The following is a 14,081-nucleotide window of genomic DNA, read 5'->3' on the forward strand; positions in this document are numbered from 1 at the left end:
ATTCGTGATCAGCTTGTCTGGCCACTAGGTTGATCCGAGCACTGATAAGACTGTAACATATACCAGTGCAGAACAGAGATTGGGGTATGAATGCAGGGGTGTGTGTGTGTATTAAGCGCTTAATCAACAAAAACGGCATCTTGCCTCCCTCATAAGTTCTCACTCGTGATTTGAGCAATTGGGAATTTGTGTAACAAGCCCACACTTACATCGTACAAAACTCACCAGCAAACTTGACATGAAACTTATTTTCAGGCTTGAGAATCTGAACGTAGAGAGGACAGTTGGGGGCAAAATCTTTTACTGCCCAGGCTCTCAGGATGGTCTGATGGTCCTAAGGGAAGAGAAGGACAAGAACTACTCATTAGACATCACTGTAGTAGACTGGTAAAGTCCCTGGCCCTGCATGTTTTTTAGTTTAATTAAAAAGTGATATTCTTGCAATCACAGAAGGGCAAGCACCAGCAGGCTCTTTTAAAGCACCCAGCTGTTCCTGGTAGCTGCTAACACAAAAACATTAAAGTAAAAAAAAACCTGTGAGAGTTTTGAAGTGAAATAGAAAAAACAAAAGGGACCTTTCCAGAAGGGCCCCTTGAAAGCCGGGGAGTGCCGTTCTGCAACTGGAATTGAGTTGCTCTAGACAGAACTGGACATGGGAAATGCACACCACGGATATGGTGGACTCTGGGTTGCACTGATACTGGGAGGAAGGTAACACCAATATGTGTGCATGAATGTTTCGTGGGACCTGGTGATATGATCCACTGGAAATCGTGGGAAATAATTCAATCCAAGTCATGAAAGCTACACAAAGAGTACTGCCATGTGCCAAACTTAATCTGTTTCTAGTATTCAAGCTTGGATTCCTCCATGATGCAGAGTAAAAACAGCAGGTCTAGAAAGAGGCCAAAAAATATACCAGCATTTGCTCGGGAAATCACACCCCCTTACATGCTCCCCATCCAGACGGCCGTGAGCAGACTGTGCTTCCCATGTCGCTCTGGGAAGCGCTTGTACAACATCATCGTCCCTCATGGTCTCACGGTGCCTAAACTAAGACCTCTTAGTCTTGACGCCTGATCTTCTATTGCCACAACCAAGACCTAGGTCCACTAGCCAGGGCTGCGCTAGGTCATGCTGTTACAAGAGGAGGCAATGCCCGGCATTGAGAAGCAGCTAGAAGAGCCTGACGGGGAAAAAAATTTCTTGTCCCACATGTCCTTAAATGGTTTCCTATTATGTGTTGGAAAGTAACCAAGTTCAGTTAGTATTAACCTCCCAAGCCTGAGCAGAAGCTGCCCTGAATTATTTCTTAGACTTTCAAACTAATGCTCTCCTCCAGCTTCAATCCAGCCAGGTCTGAGAACAGAAAAAATCATAGTGCTTCAGTGATCCAGCCAGCAGCTTCTCACCCATTACTCCAAACCCCACCCAAAACTGGACAAACACCAAGTATCACAGAAGAAGGACAGAGTCACTTGGCTCAGCAGAGACACTGAAGAGTCGGAAGGAAACATGCTGCACTTTGCTTTTCCTCTTCAAAATTTACTGAAAGGCAATTCAGGTGGTCACCCTCCACCGGAGCATGTCTCTGACCTAGACAACTTGCACATGCAGGCTGCCAACCCTGCCCTGCTCGATGGATGGAAATGCTTGCACAGGCTGCTAGGGAAGATCAGAGCAATGACTCCAGCAGCCACTGTCCTGCTTTGGACAAGGGACAGCACACACACACACAAATCACAGCAGGCCATCATCCATGAAATGCATTTTATCCCTCGCACATGGCCACTACGGGGAAGTGGAGGACATTTCTCCACTCTTCTCTGCTCACAGTTACCAACTGATATCTCTCCGCTCTCTGTAATGAAGGTGCAGCACAGACTGATGCTGCCACGACAGGGAACTCTCCAGGAATGAGATCCCAGAGCCATTTATAGCTGCCCCTGGATATTTTTGGAGATTCACAGAGGACTAAATCCTGAGGTCTTTACTGATTCCTTCCTCAGAGCGAGACTGACAGGACCCTGAGAACTGGGTCCCTGGCCAGCTGCGTTCAAACAAACATTTCCTCTCTTATGACTTTCCTCTCAATTTTCCCAGCTGAGGCCCTGGAAAAGCCACAGCCCTGCGCTGACGACATCAGGACCAGCAGCTGCAGGCACAAGGATGGGGCTGGGATGCCACTGTAAATCTGACCAGGAGTTCAAAGCCTGCGGGGAGGAAGGATGATGCTACTCTTCTCACCAGACACCCGTGTCCCATCAGTTTGATTAGTGGGAGCAAAGATTCAGCCCTGAGAAAAGCAGACAGGGAGACTTTCCACATCCATGCAGAGCTTTCTTTCATCACAGGTCCCCTGGCAAGGCTGCAGCACGCCGTGCACAGGAGACTCCAGCAGCACTGCTGTGGGGCACACCTGGCCTGGACACACAATGCTACAGCTGTTGGCGAGCAATGCTGGAAGTTGCTTGGCTGCACAGACATGGATGGGGGAAAACAAACCGTCCTCATGTTTGGATGCAGCAGCTCTCAGCCTTTGCTTTGCTGGTTCCCTCTGCATAGCCCCCCTACTTCTTACCCTGCACTGGTGAGGAGATCCCTTCCCTGCAGCCAGGAGTGTATGTGTGTATGGGGGGTGGTGATCTCCTGATCCCATGCCTGCTGGTTGTCATCACTGACCTGAGGTCTAGAAGCAGTGTTTTTGTGACAGACATGTAAGAGGCAACCATTGATCCTCGGGATCATGACATATGCATAGGAGGTCTATGACCATCCCACCAAGACCTTTGATGCATATGCCTAGGCAAGTGCATGGAGGAGTGGAGGCTGCCCAAGACCTGCTATCCCCCCTTTAGATCACTGAGACAGAATTCAAAGGAAAGAAATCAAGTCCAGATGTTCAGTGACTTGATGGCTGTAGCTTCTGCCAAAGCAACAGAGAAGAACTGCTGCTGACTACCTAATGCCCCAGCGAGGGTGTGTTTCTGTCAGAGTGATGTCCCTTAGCCTTTTGCCAACCAAGAAATACCCAACAAGGCAGTAGGGACCAGGGTTTTGAGGTGCCCTATAGTCGCCTTACACTGGAGGTTGTAACATGGTGGTATTTTATAGGAACTACCCCACCACAAGTAGTCCCACCATGTTGCCACCAGGCCCTCCAGGCGGATGCAGCTTAGTCACACCCAGGACCAAGCCAGACAGATCCTGATCATCTCTTCTATTCATATAACCAAGCTGTTGTTCCTGAGTTGGGTCAGTGCATTGGTACTTCACAGACTCTCTGCTATTTAACTTTTCCTGAGGATGACCCTCCGCTCTGTCGATCCTAAACTTCCACCTGCTGCTCTTCTCATTGCCTTGCTTATGCACGACTAAGGGACCCCAGCAGTTAGAAGAACAGGCCTATACCACTACAGACTAACCATCCTATTCTTGAGCATATTTCTGTTGCATGACATGAAAGGGTATTTTTGGCTCATGACATCAGCCTGAGTCTCAAAGTCCCTAGGCCTGATCATCCCGACATCCCTCTTACACGAGCAAATGATAAAAGCACTGAGACACAATGGACCAGCTTTGCAGGGCTGGCTGGGGAACTGCAGACAGCATGCTGCTAAATGCACTGGATATTTTTGACACTTAGCAGAGGAAAGCCGAACCCGTGCTCCTCCCAGTCCAATATCCTGTCTCCAAAAGGGGCCAAAAGACTTCAGGAAAAGGTGCAAAAAACCTTGTGCTAGACCACTGTGGGGTAACTTGCTCCAAGGGAAAGTATGAATTCAGCTAGTGGCCATCAGTGAGGGGTTACGTGCAGTCCCCCCAGCTCCTGCCCAGCCACCACATCCCCATCACTGTGGTGGCAACAGTGGTCCTTTGGCCTGTGTTATGCAGGAGGACAGACATGATGATTATAATAATTCCTGCTGGACTTAAAAGTATCAGTCTACAATAAAACCAGGCTTGTCTTACCGCAGCAGTGCGATCCACCTCGTTTCGACTGCTGAGAATGAAGCAGGCCTCTCCATTATCCATTCTGTAAGACAAAAAGAACCAGTGATGTGGGTCTCGCAGATCCAGCAGGATGGTGTTTCTCACGCTGCCCCAACAAGAAAGTCTCCTGGCCAGACTTCAGCAATTTAAGAGAAGGTACAAATATGGATACTCCTGTCATCCTAGGTCTCAGCCCTTTTTCCTTATCCTCGCCCTTTTACTATAAACAGGTTATAATCAAGAGCAGAGCTAGTAGCATTACGATTCATGCAAGAAGGCCATTTCACATTGACCTGTGTAATTATAGCAAGGCAACAAATTAAAAGCTGCTAAATGAGAACATTAATGAAAGCTAGTGCAGGAAGGCACTGTGCGTTACACTTCGGGATCTGCAGCCCAGCGTCACCCCCACCACACAGAGCCATGGCGCAATTAAACCTGGCTTCACAACGAGCCTGGACTTAAACCTGTTCTTAGTGGGGGCAGATGACAGAACAAGGAGCAGTGGGCTCGAGCTGCAAAGGAAGTTGAGGATGGATAGCAGGAAAAACTCTCTCGTGAGGAGGGTGGTGAAGCACTGCGACAGGTCACCCGAAGAGGTGGCGGCGTCTCCATCCTTGGAGGTGTTTAAGACCCAGCTAGACAAAGCCCTGGCTGGGATGATGTAGTCGGGGCTGGTCCTGCTTCAGGGGGTCAGACTAGATGTGACCTCCTGAGGTCCCTTCCCAACCTCATTGCCTGTGAGTCTATGATTAAACAATGCCTTGGCTTGGCTTAATTACAATCTTAGGTTTAATAAGACGAGGACACTTTGATTGTTCTGATGAACTAAAACTTTTAAAATACAAGCCTTTTGTGTAATAAAATCCTCAGATTGCCCCAAAGTGGGTCTATGCTAGGGCATCTCCCCCGTGCACCTGGGGGCCAAACACCCAACAAAGACAAGCACCTAGGTTCCTGGCTGTACATTAGGTGCCATGTCCAACCCTTGCAATCATGCAGAAGAAAGCCAAGCCCCTGCCCCTCCAGAAATGGTGCTGAGTTTGCTTCAGGCCAGTGGCTGGGTCTCAAAAGGAGACCTGTGGGAGTAAAAGGCCCTTCTTGCAAACTACCCTGGAGCACCCAATCTACCTTCAGCAAAAGCAGAGGATGCCTGGGCTTGGGTCTGCTCTTTCTGAATACTGGAGATGGAAAGACCTGCAGCTGTTACCAGGGCTGCCTGGCTCCTGCCGCCGGACATTAATCAAAGCTTTGGGTAGCAAAAAGCCCCTTGGCAAGCTCTGCCTCCCAAATGCCTGCCTTAGTCCTTCTGGTGGGCAGAGCGCAGGCTCTATGCACACACTCAGAGGACTTGTTTGCCCCCAGCTCTTTCTGCCAAAAACTTCCTGAGGGCACCCCCATCTGTTCAGCCATATCAATGACAGGAAAGGCAGCAACATTAGAAAAGCCAAAGGATGGCAGCTGCAGCATTTAGAGTCTAGACCCACGCAGAACTAGGGTATGTGCATGTTTTTGAAGCATCCCGTTAGCACTGGCTTTCCTGGAGGAAGCAATGGTAGCTATTTTTGTTAGCAAGCTGGTCTCTTGCACACAACCTGATCCAGAAAGATCAATGGTTACCTACTACTTTGTAGAGAAGAAACCTAATGCGATACCACCTCTTTTCCCCCCAGGCACATCAGCTTACATTTTTTAAAGGAAAAGAGAAACTGTATTGTAATTAAAATTTCCCTTTTCCAAAGAGGCCTCTACTAGCGCAGAGCACTATTGGACATAGAGAGGAACCTCACTCAGGAGAGATTTCTAGGGCAATGCAGACAGACAAGCAGCCCAGGAAATTAAAGACAACCAGAGTGAAACAAAGCCCAGGAGAGCAAGCTTGTTATTTTTCCACTGCCTGCAGTTTGAATCAAGAGTTCACAAAAGCAGGATTTCCCAGGGATATTATTCCCTTTTTTTTCCAGCTTGCAGGAAAAAAAGATGCTGTGGATAACCAGACTGTGAGCTTTGCAGGAGATACTGTCTTCAGGATTACTGTCTTCAGGTTCTGCTGCTGGCTGCTGAATCCAAATTGTATTGAATCCAAAAATGAGAACATTTTTCGATTCATTATGCCAGGCACCTTAACAACCGGTGAAGCGGAGAGGTTCTGAAAAGAGAGCTACTGGGTTAGGATGTGGATACAAAAGGAGCTAGTAATTGCCAGCTTTTCAAGACATCTTTTAAGCACCCTTATTACATCTCCCTTGTTCTTGTTATCGGCAGGATGAAGAGAGCCTGGCTACAATTGACTTCTGTGAAATCCACTTTTAAGAATTGTGTATGGTACTGCCATAGAAAATGGATGGATGTGGTCCATGAAGTTTGTATGCCTGTTTAAACAAGGACAGGGATAACAGGCTAGCCCTGGGAGGCCATGGTGTCAGGACTGCGCAGCATGGGCTTTTCTGTGAGCATCAGCTAAAAATACCCTGAGCTCCGAGTCTCCCTAAAAGATGTTGGTAGTTTCTCTTAACAGCATCTTTCTGCCTTCACATCTGGAAATCTTCAGGCGGTAGCACACAAAGAGCATTCATTTTACCAATAACGGTTTCTAACCACAGGATGGAGCTTTGCACTAAAAGGACCAGCATTTAATCTACAATTTAGCTGACTGCTGTTGCAGTCAACCATCTGTGAGAGAGGCCTCTCTGCTGGAGCATTTGGAGTGAACCTCTCTCCCCTGCCTATCTAAGAAGATTTGTAGCCAAGGCAATCAATGCTACAGTACTGGTCTTGCACTGGTAATCATGACATGAGCTTTGTAGGGTTTTGCCTCCCTTCCCCACCACCTCGGGGGGTCTTGCTGTGTACAACCCAATTCTCAACTCACTTGGCTCTCATGAGGTCCTGGTCTTTCAGCGCGGACCCCTGGAGATAGATCACTCGCTGTGACCAGAGAGGAATCTGAAGGACTCGCCGGACCTGTATGTCCATCTCTGTTGGGCACAAGATCACGACGTAGTAATCCTGCAAGACAGAAGCCCATGTCGATTTGTAACCCTGGTAGCACGATGCTCTGCAAATGCGTGTGGTGATTCTAGCAGGCATCTGGCATTATGTGACCATTGGTGCCAACTCGCATAACAGATCTAATGAAGGCACATCTGACAACTGAATTATTAAACAGCGATACACTCAAAAAAGCGGAGCTCTGAGCTTGTTTAATTTTAGGAAATTAAACGTCCAGGTGCAAGGTGGATGGTTGTGGTCATGAATGCGGTATGGAATGAAATGCAGATTCAGGAGGCGGCGGGATATTGTTTGCGGGGCTGGACTGAAAGTTGCACTCATTTGCTAGATAAACTGAGGCCCAAATGCACTTCCCAATGTCTGCAGAAATCATCACGGCAAGTGGAAAGTAACAGGGCGGCTGGAAGCAACTAGACTTGGATATTCCACTTGGAGTTGGTGGGCCCCTTTTTGGGTACAACAAGACTGCGCAAATGGCATTATCTACAATAAAGACCTTCTGAATTTCTACAACCAGAAAAGAAAACAATGTCCATCTGTCGAGGCATTTTCTATGCACTTAAAATATTATAGCATTAGCACCTATAGAAAATCCTGTGATGGACTGGCTGTGGCCAACACTGTGGTAGCACGGCAGGGGCATACTCTATGGATCTTGACTGATAACTACAGGACACATTTCTTTTAAGCTGCACACATCCTGCCTTGTTTGCTTTATTCAAGGAACTAAATCCAATCGCCAGGTTATGCTGAAGACTGGCTAAGTTGCTCTGGTATCTTTTGCCCACGTATCTATCCCTGCCAGGTTTCCTTGGCTTACCTTCTCGCAGCTCCACGGTGCCAAACAGCACATTCATGAACAGGAGCGACACAGGACTAATGACACGGCAAGCCAAGTAAGGACCCTGGTTCAACTGCTAATGACGGAGGGGCTGAAATAACACGCCCCAGCCTTTACCTGTAGTCGGGGATGAGCGTAGAACTCATTGAGGAAGTCCATGAGGAGGTCGATCTTGAGGGAACTGACACAGAGGACAACATGCTTCTCGGTCTGGGCACGGTGACGGCTGTAATTCCCCCCTGATTTCTGGCGCTCCATCCATAAGTACACAAGCTCCTCAAACTGTAAGCAGAAGCGCACAGATCATTGAGAGCTGCTAGTCAAAGATCCCTCTTGCCTGAATTGCTACAAACAGTGCATCACAGGTATGGTGATCCCGGCCACCATTTTGCCCAGATGATCTGCACAGTTAAAGGAAGTGCTGGAATGAGGAGAATATTATCCATCCATGGATCATAAAAATATGCAGGTGTGAATCAATGTGAAACACTACTGGGATAGAGGCCTTGCAAATGCCTGTAGGAAAGCTGTGTGTGGGCATGCACACAGACTGGAGCCTTAAACAGGCCATGGCACGCCAGAAACGTTGCCTTTCTGAACCTGGAGACTTTTTTTCATGCCCGTGTTGGCTTTACCTGAAAGGCAAAACAACAAGGGGCCACACACACATCCAACACAGCAATGCCCTCACCCAAACCCTGTGCTGCTTCCAAAAACCATCACTTGGCAAACCTGTTAAAATCTATTAAAATAAGAATGCATCACAGCAACAGTGGCCTTAGGGTTGTTGGGGCCCTAGGCAAGAGTCATTTGGGGCCCCTTAGAGGCTTCATTTTGATGACCTATAAGCAAGCTGGACATTTCTGATTTCACTTTGCTCTATCTATGCCATTTCATAGTTTCATAGTTTCTAGGGTCAGAAGGGACCTGAGTAGATCATCTAGTCCAACCCCCTGCCATGGCAGGAAAAAGTACTGGGGTCAAATGACCCCAGCAAGGTCTTCATCTAACCTCCTCTTAAACACCCCCAGGGTAGGAGCCACCACCACTTTGCTTGGAAGTTGGTTCCAGATCCTAGCCACCCTGACCGTGAAGTCGCGCCTCCTGATATCTAGCCTAAATCTACCCTCTGCCAGCTTGTGACCATTATTCCTGGTCACTCCTGGCAGTGCTCGGGGGAACAGGCATTCATCCGTAAGTTGAAGACAGAACAAAGTTTTTAATAGCTTCACCCCCCCACCCCACCCCCCAAATAAAAATCGTTGCAAAATTTTGGGACCCCAGATGGTTGCCCAGTTTGCCTTCCCCTCGGGCTGCTACGGATCGCAGTCCATGAACATACAATGCAGCGTGAACAAGGCGCTTCTCATTACATTAGCGACTCTCTCGTGTGCTGCAGCAACGAGTGACATTTTTTAGCTCGCGATGCTCTGATGCATCTATTCCCAGGCTTCCTCTACATGTCATCTCAGCCGCTTCCTGGCAGGAGCTGCCTCCTGGGCCAAGATCCTGCCTTTCCAGAGCACACTGAGCCAGCGACCGGCTAAAGCACACGGGCCAGCCTAGTCGCATTCTTGCACTTGTTCTATCTGAGGACAGCTGGAGAAGGAAGGATATGATGATATCTGCTCCCAGAGGAAGGCTTGTTTCTAAGAGTGTGTCCACAATGTCCTCATCTGACATTAAGTGATACGAGAGAGAGGGAATGCTCCAGACCAAAAGCTGTCATTGCTGCATCGTGTTGATGGCTGGGAGAGTGGCAGTGCTGGCTAGTTTTGTCCCAAATGTATTGCATCCAGCAAGGTGGCTCTGCAGGGTGTCAACAGCTCCCCAGCAGAGCGGAAACAAAGCTCCCTCTGAACTTGAGGTGGAGAATTTCTCTGTCTCCGATCCGCTTCCCACTCAGCTGGCTAGCCAGGTGGAAAACACCCTCCCGCTGCTATGTTTCCCAAGCTGCGGCGTGCCAGAAGCATTGCCATTCTTAACCCAGAGCTGTCTTTTCACTGCCTGATCTTACCTGTAGAGGCAGCACCACCAGGGCTACGCAAATCATGATAACCACCAGGAGCTGCGAGGGCCAAATCTTTGGGGTCACGTCCCCGTAGCCCACCGTGGAGAAGGTCACAATGCAGAAATAAAAAGACTTGAAGAGGGAGAGGTTTTCGCCCGCTCTTTCTAGATGCTGGATGCCGCAGGTTCTGGGGAAGAGGGAAAAGGGATCAATCAGGCTTGCAGACAACGGCCCACAAGGGATGAGTTTGCTCACCCTGCCAAGTAGGGAGAAGTCTCCTCCACTGGCCTCTGGAAAGAGGTCTCGCCTGGCCTGGAGTTACTGGGGCAAAATGCATCCCTGGTGCAACTCCAGCACTGTCAGTGCAGTTGCACAGGCATCAGTCGGCTTGACTTCAGAGCACTTGTTTGGTTTGGATAAGCCACCAGCTCTGCAGAGATCCTCATCAGACCATGGCCCAAAAGTCTAGGCATTGGGCAACCATGCATATGTCAAGCATGCAGGTGGGAGGCAAAGAGCTGTGAGTCAGGAGGCCTGAGTACTTTAGGAGCTGATTATAGCAGCAAGGTAAACAGGAAACTCTTTCAGTCCTGACCACGCTCCTCGGTGTGACTCAGAAGACGGTACGGGTACGAGTGACTTCAGGCACGGCTCTTCAGCGAGCCTGAGCTGGATCCCCAACCCCACCGCTTCTGCCTGCAGCTCTCTTCCAAAATAAACCTGGCAAAGCCAAATAGCTTCTCGCCTCAAGAACAGCCAGGATGACTTGGCACACACAGAGTTTCTAAGTCCATCACGGTTAATAGAAATGTCCCAGAAGCTACCTGAGAAATTGCTTCTAGTGCCAGGCAAAAGCCAAAGAAAATAGATCTAGACCAAAGAGGGCAGTGCTGCTACAGGAAGAAGCACACAGATAAGTCCAAAAGTTGACTAGCCTTCAATACGAGGTACTTAGTTTTATTCCAAAAGAGCCGCGAGTCCGAAAGCATCTACATCCCCACCAGCACCACTTCCTTTCCACTTGTTAATATAGTTGGTATGTTTAGACTGAAAGACAAACCAGAAGGGAAATGCAAGAGACCCATTTCTAAGCTAAATAGTTGAGAAGGAAAAAACCCTTTTTTTTAGAAGGAAAGCTCCCTCTTGTTTCAAACGCTCAGGCTAATAGGTTCAGTTAATTAGCACATGCCTTCCTGGCATATTAGACAAACGTGAGCTTGGCAGCCATGGTAACCTCCTACAGACAAACAGGGGAGCCGCGAAGTGCAGCGAACCTTTCTGCATGAGCTGCCAACGCTGAGCGACTGCCCCCCACCCCCCTCAAATCCCCCGGGGAAAAAATTACTGGCGCTGCCCTTGACATCGCAGCAATTGTTGCTCCGCTCTGAGCCGCATGCATTTCCATAAACCACCTCTCCCCAGTACCCTCCCTGATCCTGGCATGCTCCAATTAAAAAGTTTCTGTTAAAATCGTGTAATTAGAGATGATAATTAGTTCCTAAAATAAAAAGTGATCTGCCTGAAGCTGACTGCGCAGGAAGATAAAGTAAGGTAAGGAGCAGCTCTGAGTCAGTGGCGAGCATCTGCCTCTTTTATCAGGCATTAGCACCTCTGAAGATCAGGCTTTAAATACAGCTTTTGTGCTTTGTTGTGCTTTGTTGTTTTTTTTAAAGAAAACTTTCTATAAAAATGGGTTGTGAAGATTTACAGCCAGCTTTAGCTGGTGTAAATTGAGGCAGCTCCACACCAGTCAAAACCAATTCACACTTGCTGGAAAGCAGTGCCCTGTATAACTAAGGCAAAGTATTGACACCAGATTGCCCTATACAGCCGGGGATGGACAGATGTATAAATCTAATTGGATTTGGACAAACAGCTCTGGAGGATGAGGCTTTTCTTGGGATATGCAGTGCTCCCCAGCCTCAGGGCCTAGACTGGCAAATCCCTGCTGCAAGCTTCGAAGTGGTTGCATTGCACTGAGAAGCCTCCTCCCAGCTGCCATTCAATGCCATGGAAAATCAACCCCTTGCACCACTCTGTTCTTGATTGCTCAAAGACAGCAGGGAATAACATTAGGAAAGTGCAGTCTGTGAGTTATGGACTCTGTTTTGATGGCTGTTCCATTAGCCCTTTAAAAGCAAAATTCTGCTATCTCAACAGAGGCCCTTGCAAGCGCATTTCCCCTGGGGCCGGGCACGTTAGGAAGACTCTTCCCACCCAAAAGCAGCGCCTAGGAAGGTGCGTAAGTACACGGGAAGAAAGGCACTGTTGCACTTAAGAGGCTTTTGCCTTTCTGCCTCCAATTATGGAGGCGGCTCTAAACCATCCCAGGGCTACTGCATCCATTTAGGTTAGCTGACTGTTAACACACGGCCATCCAGAGGGGAGCAATATTTCTTCCTACTATTTAAAAAGCAAACCAGTCATTTTGTGCAGAGATGAAGGGAAGGGAAAGAAGTCAGAGAAAATCAATAGCTCTTCTGCCTTTGTTCCCAGCAGCTGAACAGCAGCTAACTACCTCAAAGTGCATTTGGCCTCAGATCATATCCACGGGGAACAGAAATGCAACCGGCCACCTTGTATCCTGCCACGCGTTGTTGTCCGAGAGATCATCCTTCAAAGCACGACTGAAACCCAGCATCTATCGAGCTGCTTTAGTGAATGGCATCAACACACCGTACAGCTGGCAAAGGGAGGTCTTATTTCTTTTCAAGTCATATTTAGCCAGTGCTCTTGGGAAAAAGAGAAACCCAAGTACTTCCAAGAGCCAAGTTCTGCTTATTTAGGTGGAGAAGACGGTGTGGGCCTTGAGAGCGCAAGGTGATAACCCAGCTCCCTCTCTCCACTTGCCAAAGTTGTGTGTGAAGTGGAAACTCAGGATGGGTGAAGCAGAAAGACCCCCGCGCCTGAAGACAATGTGGAAATAAGGGCTTTACCTGCCTATAATCTCACGAGACAGAATGTAATCGAAAAGAAGTCACTACAACCACACAAACCATGATCATGGTTTACTAGCCAGGGGCGTAACTTGAGCAGTATGGGATTTTACTACGCCATCAAGCGTTTTGTTCTAAAATCAATCTCCAAAAAAACCAGCCAAGAGAGTTGAAACCAAGCATACCGACGCTACAAGTGTATTGGCGCACAGCAAGCAGGACACCCGGGCTTTCAACACAGAAAAACAAAGGCTGCAATTCTGCAGTTAAGTCAGGCTTATGCTCAAGCAAATGGACAGTTCGATGCACAATGGGTGGATGCCCGTGTACCCAACATGCACACAGGCAGTTCTCGTGCCTAGTGACTCTAATGCCATGGTGCTTTGGTTTCTGTCAATGAAGTCAACAAAGCAGAAGCAATGATACACAACAAAAGTGATTCGTGACCTTCCAAAGGTCTGGGGCGTCACTTCAGGTCAGATGAAGGGAAGGATGAGGAGGTTTTGCTGAGCTGCCTGTATCGGAGACCCAGGCCTATTTGTCTTATTGCTCTTCAGGCTGCGGCTTTGCATAGACCAGGTGGAAAAGCCACCAGGGTGCTATGCAGCCTCCAGACTCAGCTTGCTGCCCAGGAAGCTGGGTTATCTGTAGCCCACGTAAGGCCTCATGCAATTTCCTCTATGAAGCAGGGAGATCAAAGTGAGAGCCATGCCTCGGTGACCCAGAAAGAATATAGCCTTGCCACTCCCAGGTCAGACCATCCTATACCACCTTGTCCTGAAGCCCCTGGACTGGCAAAGACCCGCACGTGCTTCACACTATTCCCTACTGTGACGACTTACAGCGCCTAAAGCTTAACACAAGCATTAGCATTTGTAGGATGGGGCCCAAGGTTTTCCCTCTATCAAATGAATCAGTGCTGCATATTTTAAAAACATATTTCCTACAACTAAGTCACTTGTCGGGGTGAGGGGGGAATCACTTACCCTGTAAAAAGAAGACACAGCAGGGTACAGATGAGAATCAGCACCTGATTGAACATGGCAGACTGCGTTCTCTGTATGGCACGATGCAAGTCGTTCTGGAAAAGAGGTACATCTCGCTCAGTGGGAGACATAGTTATACCCCGCAGCATCCTGACTTCAAAAAGGGGTGAAAGAAATGAGACAGGCATCACATAAATAACAGGATTTGCCCAGTCTGTCCCCCAGTCTGAGCTCATTTCTGCACCGACAGTGACCTCTGATCACCCCCAAATGCAGCCGAGGGGAGAACCCAAGGGGAAACA

The 14,081-nt window shown here is 48.4% G+C and overlaps 1 protein-coding gene across 1 annotated transcript in view; it reads right to left on the reverse strand.

The window, feature by feature from the left end:
* Positions 1-14,081, reverse strand: part of KCNT1 (potassium sodium-activated channel subfamily T member 1) — a 171,953-nt gene that overhangs the window by 36,907 nt on the left and 120,965 nt on the right. The window contains exons 10-15 of the mRNA XM_019541124.1: positions 13,780-13,874; positions 9,864-10,044; positions 7,964-8,128; positions 6,866-7,002; positions 3,973-4,036; positions 226-334 (exon numbers count right to left, since the gene is read on the reverse strand). Of these exons, the coding sequence (XP_019396669.1) occupies positions 226-334; positions 3,973-4,036; positions 6,866-7,002; positions 7,964-8,128; positions 9,864-10,044; positions 13,780-13,874 (751 nt within the window). The remainder of the gene's footprint in view (positions 1-225; positions 335-3,972; positions 4,037-6,865; positions 7,003-7,963; positions 8,129-9,863; positions 10,045-13,779; positions 13,875-14,081) is intronic.

Source organism: Crocodylus porosus, unplaced genomic scaffold (genome assembly GCF_001723895.1).
Source record: "Crocodylus porosus isolate Cpor-Errol unplaced genomic scaffold, CroPor_comp1, whole genome shotgun sequence".
Classification (NCBI taxonomy): Eukaryota; Metazoa; Chordata; order Crocodylia; family Crocodylidae; genus Crocodylus; species Crocodylus porosus.